The 16,892-nt window shown below is 38.6% G+C and overlaps 1 protein-coding gene across 10 annotated transcripts in view; it reads left to right on the forward strand.

Annotated features, from left to right (window-relative positions):
• The window catches only part of nhsl2 (NHS-like 2), a 431,863-nt gene that overhangs the window by 341,233 nt on the left and 73,738 nt on the right, over positions 1-16,892 (forward strand). Inside the window, exon 2 of one of the 10 annotated variants that reach the window (XM_059977093.1) lies at positions 8,519-8,573. The exons of 5 other annotated variants lie outside the window; for them this stretch is intronic. In XM_059977093.1, the coding sequence (XP_059833076.1) occupies positions 8,522-8,573 (52 nt within the window). In that variant the 5' untranslated portion in view covers positions 8,519-8,521. Of the gene's footprint in view, positions 1-8,518; positions 8,574-12,545; positions 12,571-14,920; positions 15,029-15,146; positions 15,279-16,892 lie in introns of those variants that run through there. 4 more of the 10 variants (XM_059977086.1, XM_059977090.1, XM_059977091.1 and 1 more) reach the window with 4 other exon arrangements.

Raw genomic sequence — 16,892 nt, forward strand, 5'->3', positions numbered from 1 at the left:
AAGATCAGAGAATCATTGACATGATGGAACTGATGCAGAAGAGAGCACCTGAGGCAGATAAACCAAGATCATATTGAAAAACAAAAAAAGTTCTCCCTGCCCTGTTTTTATGGGTTATTCTTGTGTGCTAACTTATACTCCATTGGACTAGCCTTTCACTGTCCAAAATATCTTGGAGTTGTACTGCCTTTTTTGTGTTACTGATTATTTTGATAGTTTTCTGACAACATATCCTAGGTAAGTGAAGATAACTTTGAAATAACATTGGTGAATTTGTAAACAGTATCTTTACTGATCTTATTTCAAAGTTACCTCAGTCAATTGGTTAATAAGTGTTGGAGGAAATTATCAGAATAAATATGTCCTGGGCTGGAATGTAGAATTTGATGTGGATATTCAGTTATTTATGTTCATGAAAGTCTCTTAAAGTAAAGGAATGCCAGGCCAACCAGTAATACAACTGAATTTGTCTTTTAACTTGCCAACACACGTGGAAGCCGGAGTAAGAAGATGAACTCAGGGAAAGGAGAACAAGTTGGCAGGTGATAGGTGAGACAGGTGAGGAAGAAGGTGAATGGGATGGGGATAGCACAGGAAGTAGGAAGCTGGAATGTGATAGGTGGAAAAGGTAAAGGGCTGAAGAAGAAATAATCTAATAGGAGAGGGCAATGAACCATAGAAAAAAGGGTAGGAGGTGGGGAACTAGTGAGAGGTAATGGGCAGTTCATGAGAGTGGGGTATGGGAAGGGAAGAGGTGAGAGGATATGCTGAATATGGAATTAATAAAGTTAAGGGGTGGAGGGAGGAGAAACAGAAGGCAGTGATGACTGGAATATAGGGAAATTGATGTTCTTGCTATTCGGTAGTTGGCAACAAAAAACAAAGTATGAGGTATTTCTCCTTCAATTTGAGTTTTACCCATCATGTCAGTAGAGGAGGCTGTAGGCATATATGTTGGTATGGGAATGGGAAGTGTAATTGAAATTGTTGGCCATCGGGAGGGATCCTAGCTGTAGCAGCAGATAAAGCAAAGGTTCTTGACAAAGTGATTCCCCAATTTTGCCTCGGGCCTCACAGATGTAGAGGAGGCTGCCCTGGAAGCACTGAAAACAAACAACAAATGATACCAGCAGACTCACTGGTGAAGTGTCATCTCATCTGGAAGGATTGTTTGGGGCCCTGAATGGTGGTGGGGGAGAAAGTGTAGAGGCAGGTGTAGTACTTGTAATGGTCACAGAGATAAGGGTCAGCGGGAGATCAGTGGAAGGAACAAGTAGACAAGGGAGTCATGTAGAGTGGAAATCCTACAGAAGATGGTGGGGGGGGGGGGGGGTCGTAGGTGGGTGGATGGTAAGAGGGAAAGATCTGTCTAGTGGTAAGGTCCCATTGGAGATGACATACAATGTGGTGATATATTGTGATACAAAGATGTGCTCGATACAGAGGCTCAAGGAGTGATGTGTAAAGAGAAAGGGAATCCTATTCCTGTTACAATAGTGGGACGATTGGTGATGCAATATGACATGTATTATCCTTCAATAACTGATAACAAAGTTTTAATTCCATACAGTAACTAAAATTCATTTTCTTTGTTCTCTGTTATACTTGTATGTATAATTAATGGAACCTGATTCATTGATGAAACTATGGAAATTTGAACATTTTTAGAAATGCTTTCAGAGGCTGCATCTAGAGTACAAATGGAATTCCTACATCGACTAGGCTTATACTCACTGGAATTTAGAAGACTGAGGGGGATCTTATTGAAATATATAAAATTCTAAAGGGATTGGACAGGCTGGATGCAGGAAGATTGTTTCTGATGTTGGGGAAGTCCAGAACGAGGGGTCACAGTTTAAGGATAAAGGGGAAGGCTTTTAGGACTGAGATGAGGGAAAACTTCTTCACAGAGAGAGTGATAAATCTGTGAAATTCTCTGCCACAGGAAACAGTTGAGACCGGTTCATTGGCTATATTTAAGAGGAAGTTAGATATGGCCCTTGTAGCTAAAGGGATCGGGGGTATGGAGAGAAAGCAGGTACAGGGTTCTGAGTTGGATGATCAGCCATGATCATACTGAATGGCGGTGCAGGCTCGAAGGGCCGAATGGCCTACTCCTGCACCTATTTTCTATGTTTCTGTATGTGCCAGTAAGGCACAGGCAGACACAATATTCACTGATTAAGGAAATGTTTCTTCCATTGTCTACCTGTATTTTCATAATACCTGCTTGCAACTATAGTCACTTTCTATCCAAGCATACTCCAGCATCAGTTTGCAGTGGAGCTGCCAGATTTTCCAGCTTCCCTTCCAAATACCAGGCTGGTTCAGACTTATACAGCACAGTCAGTGCAGACATGTTGTTTAGATAAGGTCTGAGATTGTTAAGACTTCCTGCTGATGGTTAGGAAAGACATGGCAAGAATTAGCATTGTAAGAGATGTAATCCAGTTGCATAGAGCAATATGATCTTATTATTGTAGACTTTTTTAGTACAAGACAATAACCATCTGTCCAAATACACCAGATTTGAATATGACTCTCTCTGTCTGAATTTAATGGAAATATATATTAACATAGTCAACACAGTTTAAGTAAGTCCTTAAATTTGGAATTGCAGAAAATATTGTAGCAGTATACGAGAAGTCAAGATGAGGGGTATTGTTGGAGCAGAAAGTAAAGGTTTAGACTAAATGGTCTTTATAAGGAAGTGATTGATGATGACATTGAGCATAACAGAATGCTTTCAATGTTAAGATTCTTTCACTTAATAAACACATCCTAAATAAAGCAGAGCTCTCGTGTGATTTTGCAAATGATAACCGCAGTCTATGGAAATGTGTCATGTTGTGGGATAACTGAAAGGATTGCTATTTTTTTCTGTTTATCATCATCTTTGTCAAAGATTTATTTTAGATATCTGAAACTCAGTCACATGAATTCTCACTGAAGGGCCTTCCTTTAGGTGTGATGGTGAAGCATTTCAGTTACTTAGCTGCAGCTAGCATCTCAGCTGAAGCTGGCTCCAGTATTTCTCCAATACTTAACTTGGGCAGAATTTGCAGGAAAGGAGGTTGGCTGTTTTGTTTAACACAGTTACTCTCTTGGCCCGGATTCTGGCTCACATTGTAATGTGCCGATTGTTGCCCAGTCTGGGATCAGCACAGATTATGGATCAATTTCACAGCTGATCCATAAGAACTGACCCATTTCATACCTATCAATTGTATTTGTAATGTGACTTTTCTCTTATTGTGGGATGCTTTTTGGCCGCTTAAGTTAACTCTCACAATAGCACACAGGAATGCAAAAGAAAGCTTTAAGGAAGCAATTTAAATGAAAATGGTCCAAGCAGTTCCAGACAGCATTGTGTTTCATAGTTCTGGTATTTGGAAGCCAGTCACTGACAATTTGTTGAACAATATGATCTCTTGCTTTAGGCATACCTCCAAAGGATAACTGTTTTTTTAAAAGTGACTGAGTTAGTGTATGACAACTCGTAAAGTGATAGCCAAGCTCGTAAAGGATTCCTTTACTGAATTCCTACATTGAATACCAATGAAAGTAATGCCATCTTTAAGAACTGTAGCCAGTCCCGTGTAGTAAGTGGGATGAAGAATAACAAAGAATGAATATGCAATGGAGACATGCTGTGCAATCAGCAATGTCAGACAATGGAGTACTGGTCTCCTGGCACACTATTACTGAGAGGGTGCAGAACATTTTGAGAAGGATCAGCTAGCTGTTATGAGAACCAATAATATAAGTAGGGAGATGCTAGAGGCTATCAATCAGAGCGTCTTTGGGACATGGGCAGGAGAAAATTGACGCATCTGGGGAAAGCCCACATGGTTAGAGGGAAAATAAGTAAACCACACACAGGCGGCATCAGAGGTCTGGGTCGAACCCTGGTCACCGGAGATGTGAGGCCACTGCATTTTCCATATGCACCTGAGCTTGTCGAGCTGTCCTTTGCAAGGGCAATACAGTTGCAAGCACAGGGAGCTGGCACAAAGCTGAGGTGGATTAGCATCTGTTATCTCTGGAAAGGTAAAGAAGGCAGAAGAGGATGACCAAGCAAGTGAAGTATTGGAGAGGGATGTTGTTAAGCCAGTTGCCATAAAGATCAATGTGTGCATATCAATTATATCAATGAATGATGAGGAAGGTGGAGCAAATAATTGGAATTTTTCTGACATGTGCAGCAACTATTATATAAGTTTATAATAATATATATTATATATAGGAGACTTCAAAAAATCAAAAACAGAGTAGAATTATTACATTGAAAAGGGGAAAGAAGTGATGATTTCAGAAGTGTATATCAATATTTTCTTGACTAATATGCTTGTGACACTTCAACTAAAGAAGAAGCACTGGCTATAGATCTGTGGAATGAAGCAGTGCAGTAAATAGTTGGGGAAGACTTGGGTAACAGTTATCATAATATTATCTGTCTCAGGCTGACTAGTCGTTCACAGCGCATAGGCTTTACTGGAAAATTCTGCTATTACTGCTCATCCTTATCTGTTCCTGGATAGATAGCCAGTTTCAGCAACATGTATAAGTAGATAGGAACGGCAAGGACATTTAACCATATAACAATTGCAGCACGGAAACAGGCCATCTTGGCCCGTCTAGTCCATGCCAAATGCTAACTCTCACCTAGTCCCACTGGCCCGCACTCAGCCCATAACCCTCCATTCCTTTCCTGTCCATATACCTATCCAATTTTACTTTAAATGACAATACCGAACCTGCCTCTACCACTTCTACTGGAAGCTCATTCCACGTAGCTACCACTCTCTGAGTAAAGAAATTCCCCCTCGTGTTACCTTTAAACTTTTGCCCCCCAACTCTCAACTCATGTCTTCTTGTTTGAATCTCCCCTACTCTCAATGGGAAAAGCCTATCCACGTCAACTCTATTTATCCCCCTCATAATTCTAAATATCTCTATCAAGTCCCCCCTCAACCTTCTACGCTCCAAAGAATAAAGACATAACTTGCTTAACCTTTCCCTGTAACTTAGGTGCTGAAACTCAGGTAACATTCTAGTAAATCTCCTCTGTACTCTCTATTTTGTTGATATCTTTCCTATAATTCAGTGACCAGAACTGTACACAATACTCCAAATTCGGCCTTACCAATGCCTTGTACAATTTTAACATTACATCCCAACTCCTATACTCAATGCTCTGATTTATAAAGGCCAGCATACCAAAAGCTTTCTTCACCACCCTATCCACATGAGATTCCACCTTCAGGGAACTATGCACCATTATTCCTAGATCACTCTGTTCTATTGCATTCTTCAATGCCCTACCATTTACCATGTATGTCCTACTTGGATTATTCCTACCAAAATGTAGCACCTCACACTTATTATTTGGATTACTCCTACCAAAATGTAGTACCTCACACTTATATTCATTTAATAATGAATGATCATTTTGCATTTCTCTTAACCAGAGGATGTGGGTGGTACTGGTCTTACAGTGAATGCAGAGATAAAGGACAAATGTGAATGGATTGAAAATACTCACAAGCCTAACTACTCAAAATAGAATACTCATTGGTTCAGACAGGAAGCACCTTTGTAAAGTTGCCTGGCGCCAACAAAAACTGCCCCAGAATTGGGCAATATAGGCTTTCTCTTTTTGTAGTATCGCAGCCATGTATACTTGGCATAGGATGGCAATTTACATATTTAAGCAGCTGTCAGATTTCTCATCTATGGGCCATTTACTGGCCCCCAAAATGGTGGATCATTTGGATGCTTAATTTCAATGTTCCAGCACCTACTGCCTTCATTCACTGAAATTTAACAGTTGACTATCCACTTTTCAGATGCAAAACTTACAATCACAAGTTTGCATTTCCCTTTTGGTATCCCAAACTGCCTTTCAGGACTCATGCAATAACTATTCTCTCACTTACCACCCTGGAAGGAACGTTGCACTTGCTTAATTGCACCAGTGGATATTTTTCAAAATCCTCCTCATCCTCTCTTTCTCTGGAGAATTGAAGGGAAGCTGACTGTACTGGCTGAGCAAACCATTACACGTTAGCATTAGCCTTTCCAAACAAGTAACACCCAGATGACATCTTGAGACTTATATTGTCATTTAGTCCAGCTGCAGTTATTTCAGCAATTTGTTTATCAGATTGAGATATAAGCAACACTTCTTTACCGAGATACTTGGTGATGTATTTACCTTTTGTTTGTGGAGAACTCAATGAGCCCATTTATAGAGCTTAGAACTGATCTTTTTGACACTAAACTATATGGACTGGAATCTTTTGGTGAACCCTGAAGAAATTGTAGATGACTTCCTGGCCAAGCCATTTCCATAGAAACTCTGATTACTGAAACTAGGCAGGACAATAAAGGAAATTGTAAAGCGAAGTGTTTTTTTGGACCATAACTAGAATCCATTTAGTCCAGTTGACCAAGCTACCCTTTCACATTTGTACTGCTTATACTTCCTTCTGTACAGCAAAGATTGATCTCAAATTTACACACTCCCATTTACTTTCTCAAAGTCCAGTAGAGGTAACTAGAATTACAGAATGCTTATTTTGTGCTTCAGATAATTTTTTGTTGTTGACATAAAGGTTGCTTAGATTTTTTATATTTTGCATTCACTGTGATTGACCCAGCCACCATCTCCCCCCCAGCTGCTTCCCCAGCTCCACTTGTCCCATTGTCAGGCACACTGTGTGAATAAAAGTCCACTTGTTTCATGCAGAAAGCAGAAAAAAGGCCTGCATTATTTAGGCTTTTCTTCTCCCATTATTTGGCAAAATGATTAACCTTGATTGCAGTTACGGACACAGGTTTTCTGGTAGTAGGCTGTCAGAAGCCCTGGGCACCATTTACACCACCACTCCACTCCCTTCCCCTCACTCCAGCCAGGGAGATTGGTTTGGAACTAGACAAGGTCACGGGAAAGGGTAGAAGTCACACTGATCAATGAACAGCAGGACTTCAAATAGGAAATAGAGAATAGAGAGTAGCTTCAGGATCCAAATAATCATTCCTTAGAATATTCCTAAATGAGTAAATTGTTGTTATTGTGAATAAAATACTGCAGTGTAGCATTTAAATGGAAGTGCATGACACATTCATAGAAAGGCTTAAATCTAAGCGATCATATTCTATTTGTTATTATGTTATTGTAAACTAAACAAAATGAATTTTACTTAATGCAATCATTGCACACCATTTTACCTCGTGTATAAATCATGAGGAAATGTGCCAAGGTGAATACTACTATTTTGTTTATGCACTTGATGCACAGATCAACTCTCTTTGACAAATATTTCTAAGCTTTTCCTTCAATAAAAGTTCTGCTTTGTTCAAGTTAAGAGGCAAACTTTTTTTTTGCATAACTTCTCATCACCAAATCCACACGAAGAGTCAAGCAAAGCAATGTCACTGTTGAATAAATAGAAATCAATGCAAACCGAAATTACACATAACTTTAATTCATCATTTATTTTTAGATAATTTCCATAAATTTGTTGTTAGTAAAACTCTTAGAGAAACAAATACATTTTTGGCTATTTGAGCAAGAGAAGCAAGCTGATTGCTATTTGCCTTCAATGGCAAATATGTGAGATTGGGAGGGCAGTGGGCAGTGATATTCCAATACAATTTTATTGTAATTACCGAAGGATAATTTCCAGCCTAGAACATTTTACAGTGTTGCAGAACACATCAAATACATAATCATACATCTGTAATTATCCAAACATCAAATATTTGCAAGCAATCTAGGCATAGAAAGAAAACAATCAATATTTTATCTCAGTTTTAGCTTTCAATTAGGTCCACACTACAATGTAACAATGTAGATTTTCTAAACAGGGTCCAAATTATTAAATGTTGATGTAAGCTTTCAATTTGTTTTGTTACCTTTCATTTTAAACTTGATTAGTGAATTTTGAAAATATTTAAAACCAACAAGTATGGAAACCAAAATGGTATTATGGTTGTTAACTATTTTCAATGGACTCTATTCATTGATCTATTTAAAGATCTTTAAGCTCTATTTACATTAGCAACTGCTGCTAAGCACTGTTTTGTTATTTCCTCAGTTATTGCAATCTGGCTTTTTTCCTGATTGACATTATTCATTTTGCAACTCCATTTCCAATTGCTGACTCCAATACATAGCACTGTGCAATTATGAATAGTATTGCTCCAAACAAAAATAAATTAAATCATCTGTCATGTTTTCAGACTTGCATGGAATAATAGCCTCTGCGCTTTCCCAAATATTTTCAACGACTGTTAATCAATTGAGCTACAAAAACATGGCATAAAATGGGAAAATATTTCCTAGGAATAGGTCATTTAATTAGGATCTGATTTTGTTTGGTTGACCATGGCTATAAAATTGCTTTCATGACTGCATTAGATATGAATAGTTTGAATATCAGCATTCCTTCATAAAAGAATATTATACATTCCTGCTAACATTAATTTTAGCTTTATTGTTTAATATCAATAGAAAATGCAAGATATACACAGCAAGGCAGGCAAAGGTCTGTGGAGAAAGTGGAGAGGTAACAGTGAGTAATTTTGTTTCACATCACTCATGCAGTAATTCATAACAAATATTGAACAAGCAGTTTATAAGCAGGAAAATGTGGAGGAAGAGAAGATTGGAAAACAATAAGATAAAGAGGAATGGAGGAGACAACCAGATCAGCCACTTGCAGGCTCTTGATCTAGTGCAGTACAGGTCTCACAACAGCCTCTATCACATATTGACAGTATTCACTTGGTCATATTGCGGAAATAAAAGCCACCTCAAATGACACATGTCAGCAGTGTCAAGTCAAGTTTGAAAATTAAATATGGCATATTTCAAATAGAAGTCAAATAACTACACCTTGTGCCTGTCCGCCCTTTTGCTTTTTACTTTTTGCTTCACTGGTGCTTTTACAGATATTGAGAAAGACTGGAAGGAGCCTAGTGAATGAGGAGTTAAAGATAGTTAGGGGGATATCATTCAGCAGCTTTAGGTCTGGAAATCCACCATCTTTTCCAGGCCATTGTCAACTCAGTTGATTGCCTAACAGCCAATAGCAAGAATACTTTTCAGGAGCAGAGAAAAATCTTTTTGAGAGGTTTCAATAGGTTTATGTTTCACTATTGTTATTCTCTTAGGGTACTATATTCATGATTTTAGTAATCTGTTGATGTTTAGATGGCCGAACTGCTGTGAGGATCTGCAAGCAATTTGAATCCAGGAATGATCTACCAGGGTAGTGATGTAAGTGTAGTGTAAGAGTCCTAGAAAGCTAGAGAACAAGCAAAGATATTTTGCCCCGTTGTGTCCATGTTGGCCTCGCATTAGGGTTAGGGTTAGGTGATCTAGGTTAGTCCTTGGCTCTGAGCCATGTAGGTTACAGTTTTTTAGTAATCAATTAGGCCTTTTTCAAATGTGGTAATAGTCTTTGTTTCATTCAGTCTTTCATTCAGTGAGTTCTATACAACAGCTATTTATTAGGGCTTAAATTCCCCTCAAATGTTTCAGTTTACCTCAATGTATGTGATCTAATCATTGTTCCACTGGTTATTGTGCATTGTAGTCAATTTCTTCTGTAAATTCTCAGACTTATGTACTTATCTGAGGTCTCTGCAGTAGAACGTAGGTTTGATCTGGCCCTGTGGTAAATGGGTATTTGTGCTCTTTTTGATTTGACCTCCTAGCTGCAGCTGCACCACCCAGTATCTCTCCACATTCAGATCCACCCAACATTTTGTACTGTTGTGTCTGAGCTAGTGGCTGTGAGTCTGAAAAGAAGTGAAGGTGTTTCTTCTTTATAACGGTGTTTATGACATTCTTTCATGGCCTGGCCAAATCAAACTTATTGAGTATCGCCTGTAAATCAGAAAGGATTGTGAGATGAGGTGAAAGGGGGGTCATATTTAATTTATTTTTTCTCTGCTATGGGCCATGAGCTCGGCAATTGCCTTTCTAGTAATTGACCACCTCAACTCATCAGTGGGTTTAGGAGATGTAGCTATGCCCATTCTACTATAGTTAACTTCCATTGCATGCTCTTTTTATACACAAAAAAACAGGAAGCATAATGGTGATTTGTTCCTGTGACTGTTGTGGTAGAATTACTGGTTGGGCGTGAGCAAGCTGTGAAATGTGTGTATGAGGGCATGGTTGTAGAGTGTATGAATTTGGTGTGGGACACCAAAGTCAGCTACAAGTGCTGACTTGTAGCACGTGAACATGAGGAAAATGTTCTGACTGTTTGCGGTCATTTTTTGCCGTTGGTGTGTGGTGAACTGACCAGTGTCTGAGGCAAGTAGTGCAGTTGCAGAATATGTTATCTGAAGATGTATTTATTGAGGTCATTGGTAATCTTGTGACACTGCATTCAGATCCTAATGGAAGGATTCCTGCCGCAGACCTCTGCAACACATCGTGGGTTTCTGACTTTCACCACATTTTCAGTAAAATAATTCCCCTCTAAGTCTTCTACATTAACTCTATGTCAACACATCATAGTTGTAGGTAATATATTTTCCCAATTGTTTTAGCTTATTCTGTCAAAATTCTAAGCTCATCGTTTAATTTCACCTTCAACCTCCAAGGAAGACTACCCCAGCCTCCGCCAGTATGAACAATAACTCCATAAGTATCCTTTGCAACCTCTTGAGTACTATTGCATGCAATGAAAAGAGCAATGCACAGTCTTCTCTCTGTGGTTTAATAATTATTTTATATATGAGTCTCAAGTCTTTGTCTCAGTTGATCAAGGCAAATTTTCTATATTAATCCCTGCCGCTATCTCAAGGTTTTTGAACACCCACATCAGGGTCTCAGTATGTTGCTTAATACCATAGCATTTATTATGCTTTTTCTTTTCCCCTGAATTGTGTCAAGTTTCTTGGATTTCTTTAGAGATGTCATCCAGGAAAACATAGATTTGTTTTTCATCATACACCTGACTTCTACATTATATTCAATGGAAAAACACTGAGGAGTAAATTGATGAACTGCACATTGCAAAATACTCACCTTCTTACTTGCTCTTACAGGTACAATAATTATACGGTTTGCTCATTTAAGTCGTAATTCATGAATGTTAATGGCAAGGGGTTCAGCAATGGCAACGCTGTTCAATATGAAGAAAGGATAGTCCCATTCCTGGTGCAAAGCACTGTTATCTCTACACATAAGTTCTCTGGTCTGAGTTTGTGAATAGTATCAGAAGAAATTTTTTTGAACTTTGTACTCTTTGAGTGTTTTAAAAATAGTTGGATCTCTCCTACTGTCAATAACTATTTTTAAAATCTAAAAACCATTTTAGTCCAATCAGTTCTAATTCGGGCAAGAAATTTACCAAGTGAGGAAACGGAGTGGGGTTCTCTCTCTCTCTCTCTCTCTCTCTCTCTCTCTCTCTCTCTCTCTCTCTCTCTCTCTCTCTCTCTCTCTCTCTCTCTCTCTCTCTGATAAGTGAATACATATCCAGTGTAAAAGTGCAAAGTTTTAAGAAATTGCAAATCTATTATTGGACATGTTTTGCAATACTGGTAAGAAATCCTTTTTTAGGCAAACAATGAGTTCATCCCTCACATGCTCCATGGTAGGATATTAATAAAGATGGCAAATCATTACAATATTGCCAAGGATTGGACTGTAGCAAATGTGGTGATGTCACTAAAAAAGAAAGTAAATTTTAATCATTTTTAATGCAAACACATCTGCAATGGCCAAAATTCTAGGAAATACTCTAAAAGGGGCATTTGGAGAAATGTGAAATGTTATAACATAATTATGATGAGATCATTGGTGACAAGTGACCTGTCCAGATTTACAGGAGTTGCAGGAGGAATGTTGGAGTTAATTTAACAGCAGAGCTCAATGGATTAGTTACTGTGGGCTTTAACAACCTTTGGCAGATTTGTTTTTATGAAGTTATAATATAAAGGGCTTTGACAAGGAAAGGAAATGCTTGAAGTGATGCAGTAAAGGAATGATTCAAAGGCTGAGAAGTCAAATGGAAGCAGTGTCTGTTGGAAAAAGAATGACTAACAGGGTTGCACAAGGTTCAGTTCTGGCCAATTAGTGTTTTACAGTGAATTATTGATTATAAGAAGCAACGTTCACAGTGCTTTCAAGTTTGCTGGTATGACAACACATGTTATGATTGTACAGAAGGGATGGGGCACTATAGGTGATTTGGCAGAGAAGTGAGAATTGGTATTTAATGCAATGAATGGAAGTGCTGTGAAATTGGCAAAAGCAGTTTAAAATAAACAGTTAACAGGACATGACACAACCGGGAAATCAGGATGACTGTTCAAAAGCACCCTTAAGTATCTCTACTGCTGTAATGAAAACAGGAAGTGACAGTTAGTCAACTGTTGCAAAACTTGAACTACGCCCACTGGGAAATGATGCATAGTTCTGAATGCCCAGTTTAAGGTGCTTGGTACTCTGCTGTGGAGAGCATCAATGTCTTGTGGAAAGTGCAAAGTTTAGCAGATAAGCAGTTTAGCAGATAGCTTTAGGCTCATGAGCTATGAGGACAGGTAACAAATATAGCAATTTTTACATTAGAGCAAAGGCATGAATAATATTAATGACATGTTTAAGATCTTGAAGGGTTGTGGTAAATTGATCCCAAAGAAATGCTGAATATTACCAGTAGCTCTTAGATAATAAAAAAGGATATGCATTGAAACAGATGAGAAATAATGAAGACAGTTTAAAAACTAAGCAATATCTGAAATTTGATCATTTATCTGTTCATTGCCTGTTTTCTCATAGTTTTTTTAGATAATACTAGACTGATAGGAACAAATCCATGCTATTGCAATTGCTTTCAGCCAATCTTACCCATCCTCAGGACTTTGCAACTGTTTAGAGAGTGCAATGCGGTCTTCTTGCAGTCCACGAGCCTCTACCTCAATCTGTTTATCCATTCAGATGCTGCAAGAGCACCAAAGGTTTAGAAGATAAAGACTCCTTCTGTGGGAATGTACCAATGAGACCTCATTGTCTATATCAATATTACTATACCTGAAGGATGGAAACAAGAGAAGAGATTACTGGAGCATTGACAAATATCTTTGTGTTCTCTCTAGCCACAGCTAATGTTGTTCCATTATTCAAGAAGGTAACCTGGAAATTATAGACTACTGAATTTCATGTCAATGATAGCGAAGTTACTGAAGAGAATTGTTAAGGATAGGATTTATGAGCATTTGGAAAATTGACCTCATTAGGGAGAGCCAGCATAGTTTTGTGTGGGCAAGTTGTGACTTCCTAACTTAATCAATATTTTTGATGAGGTGACAAAGGTAATTGATGAAGGTAGCACTGTGGATGTTATTTATATGGATTGTAGTAAGGCATTTGACAAGGTCACCATGGGAGGCTCATCCAGAACATGGGATCATTGGCTGTTTGGATTCAGAACTGTCTCGCCCATAGAAGACAGTGGGTGTGGTCAAAAGGTCCTATTCTAGCTGACGATTAAATAATTAAATAATAATAAGTAAATTAGTTGCAGATATGGGCGAAGAAGTGGCAGATGGAGTTTAACCTGGCCAAGTGTAAATGACCTTGGTAAATCAAATGTATATTGACACTACACTGTTAAGGGAAAAGCTCTTAACAGTGTTGATAGTCAGAGAGATCTTGGGATTCAAACACTTTTAGGACCCTGAAAGTGGCTGCACAGGTTGGTAGAGTGGTTACGAAGCCAAATGGCATGCTTGCCTTTATCAGTCGAGGCACTGAGTTCAAACGTCAGGAAGTGATGTTGCAGCTTTATAAAGCTTTAGTTAGACTATATTTGGAGTATTGTGTACAGTTCTGGTCACTCCATTATAGGAAGGATGTTGAGGCTTTGGAGAGGGTGCAGAAGAGGTTTACAAGAATGCTGGTAGTTTAGAGGTCGGACGAACTTGAGTTGTTTTCTCTGGATTGCCAGACAGGTAATCTGACAGGGGTTTATAAGAGGCAGACAGTATCTTTTTCTCAGGGATAAAATGTCTAATACCAGTGGGAATGCATTTAAGGTGAGGGGGGTAGTTTCAAAGGAGACGTGAGTGGCAAGTTTTTTTACACTGGGAATGCTCGGTGCCTGGAATGCACTGGGGTGGTGGTAGTGGAAGATACACTAGAGAGTTTTAAGAGACATTACTGTAGATAGGCACATGAATGTGAGGAAAGAATGTTAGCTTATTTGGCCATTGGATTACTAACTCAATTGGTACCACACAACATTGTGGGCTGAAGGGTTCATTCCTGTGCTGTATTGTTCTCTGTTCTATGTTCTATTTACTCCCGTGGAATGAGAGACCACCTCATGATTCACTAGCTCCCTCCAGTATGTTAATCACTGGCAGCCAAACACTCTCAAACATCAGTGACTGTAAGTTGCATACACACCAATCAAACATTTCTGGCTTTAAGTTGCACATCAATCACTGTGCAGTTCGCAAATGGAAGGCCATTCTTATTAGAAGTTTTAACTCTGCCATGTGTCTCTGATATGACTTGAGTTCCCATATCCGGACAATGATCAAAACAGTTTAGTTTTGCACATTCATCAATATGCCAACAAAGGTGCTGATAATTTTCTAGGTATCGGGATAACAGAATGCAGAGTGTTACTGAAATAATCGGTGGCAGAAAGTCACTAGCTCTAGAGAGGGTGCTGTAAAAGCCAGAGCAGAGAGTTGTTAAATGGTAGTAAATGCTAAATTTTGACTTTAATGTTAAATTAAAAATAATTCTCAACTTTACAGGTTTTCTCACTCCGTTAACACTCTGAACAGTAACACAACATTATTATTTATTAGTTATACTTGAGTGATTTTGGTTGAGGGGTGAAAACCAGTGCTGAGTGTTAGTTAAATTTAAACTTCAGTGGGGTAGCTTAAGTTGGTGTTTGTATGAAGAGGGAGCAGCACAAACAGCAACACACCCTTCCCTTCTGAAAGTAAGATAAAGCAATTAGATCCTCTTTTTGCTGTAGAGGTGGGTAATCTCTCTCTCTGCATTTTCTAATTATTACAAGAGCTCCAGGAAACAACAAATATTTGAGGAAGTAACCTACTTGCCTTACCAACAGATAATTCACTGCGCTTAAAGCCACGAAGTCTCAAACTTAACTGTGAGTTAAAGGCACTTTGAGTGCAGCTTGCTCTGATGCTTCCTGATTAAGTGGAGTGATATAATGTGTGGCTGAATGAGAAGAAATGGTTTACTGAATTGGATTGCAATGGCGGTTAGTAGCTTAAGCAGTTCGTTATATTTTTTGTGACCATTTGTAAAAATATAACTGTTCTATGTCCTTTAATGTTCTGTTTTAAAGTTACGTAAAAATAATTGGAGTGTGAAGTTTGTAACTTACAGTATATTAGACCATATTACAATAGCAAGGATATTTTCATTTAAAATATACTTTTCAAAATTAATTCAACGATTTTGTAAATGATATTGTTGGAAGAATATAGACTGCAAAAATAGCTTCTACCAGATGAATTTCCCCCACAGTTGGAAGGAGGAACCTGTGGAGGACAATTAATTTGTCAGCACACGGTAAGAAGTTGAAAAGCTTTTAATTCCAAACCCTCCCAGAAATACAAGGAGTGCTTAGTTTTTAGCTTTCCTGGCCCAGGTGAGGTGAAGTCACATAAAGTACTGAAGAGCAGAATGTGATTAATGTGATATGAACAGACTTGCAAAAAAGACCTGAGAAGCTGCCATACAAGAGGCTTGTTATCAACTTTAAAACCGTGGTATATATAACAAGGCTTTACAGCAGTGTAAGTTGAATACGTAATAGGAAACGCTGAGTAGTAGTGAAGGGTTGAATTACAGACTGAAAGGAAGTATACAGTGGTGTGCTCTAGGGTTCAATATTGAGTACAGTTATTTGCAGATAATACAAAACCTGTAGTTGTAGTGATCTGTTGGGGTTATAGTTATGGATTTCAAGGAGAGATAGACAAGCTGATGAAATGGGTGGATTGGGGACTGATGACCTATAATACTGAGAAAGGTCAGAATCAGAATCAGCTTTGATATCACTGATATACAGTCTGTTGTGAAACTTGTCTTCGCAGTAGCAGTACAATACAATGCATAATAATAGAGAAAAAAGTTCTGAGTTACAGTATATATATAAAATAGTTCATTTAAATGAGTAATGCAAAAATAATAATTTAAAAATAGTGAGGTAGTGTTCAGAGGTTCAATATCCTATCTGAAATTGGATGGCAGAGGGGAAGAAGCTGTTCATGAATCACTGAGTGTGTGCCTTCAGGCTCCTGTACCTCCTTTGTGATGGTGGCAATGAGAAGAGGGCACGCTTTGGGTGATGGGGGTTCCTAATGATAGATTTCATCTGTTTGGGGCATTGCTCTTGAAGATGTCCTGGATACTACGGAGGCTAGTGACCATGATGGAGCTGACTAAGTTTACAATTCTCTGCAGCTTATTTCAATCCTGTGCAATGGCACCCACCCCCCATACCAGATGGTGATGCAGCCAATAGTTTTTGATACAAAGGATGAGAAGGCACAAAATTAACTGGAAAACTCTACAAGATTCACACAAAGAGAGGTCTTGGGTTAAATTTGCATAGTTCTTTGAAAGTGAGAGGGGAAGTTGAGTAGGTGGTTGAAAATGAGTAGGGGTCCTGGGCCTTACATGAGAGGATTAAAAAACAAACTGCTGGGAAACTCAACAAGCCAAGCAGTATCTGCAGAGATAGAGGAATACGATGTTTTGGGTTGAGACTGAAAATGGAGATAGCCTGTATAAAGATGTGAGAGGGTGGGATGAGGTAGGGCATTGCAAGTAATAGATGCAACCAGGTGAGGAGAAGGATAATAGA

Source organism: Hypanus sabinus, chromosome 8 (genome assembly GCF_030144855.1).
Source record: "Hypanus sabinus isolate sHypSab1 chromosome 8, sHypSab1.hap1, whole genome shotgun sequence".
NCBI lineage: Eukaryota > Metazoa > Chordata > Chondrichthyes > Myliobatiformes > Dasyatidae > Hypanus > Hypanus sabinus.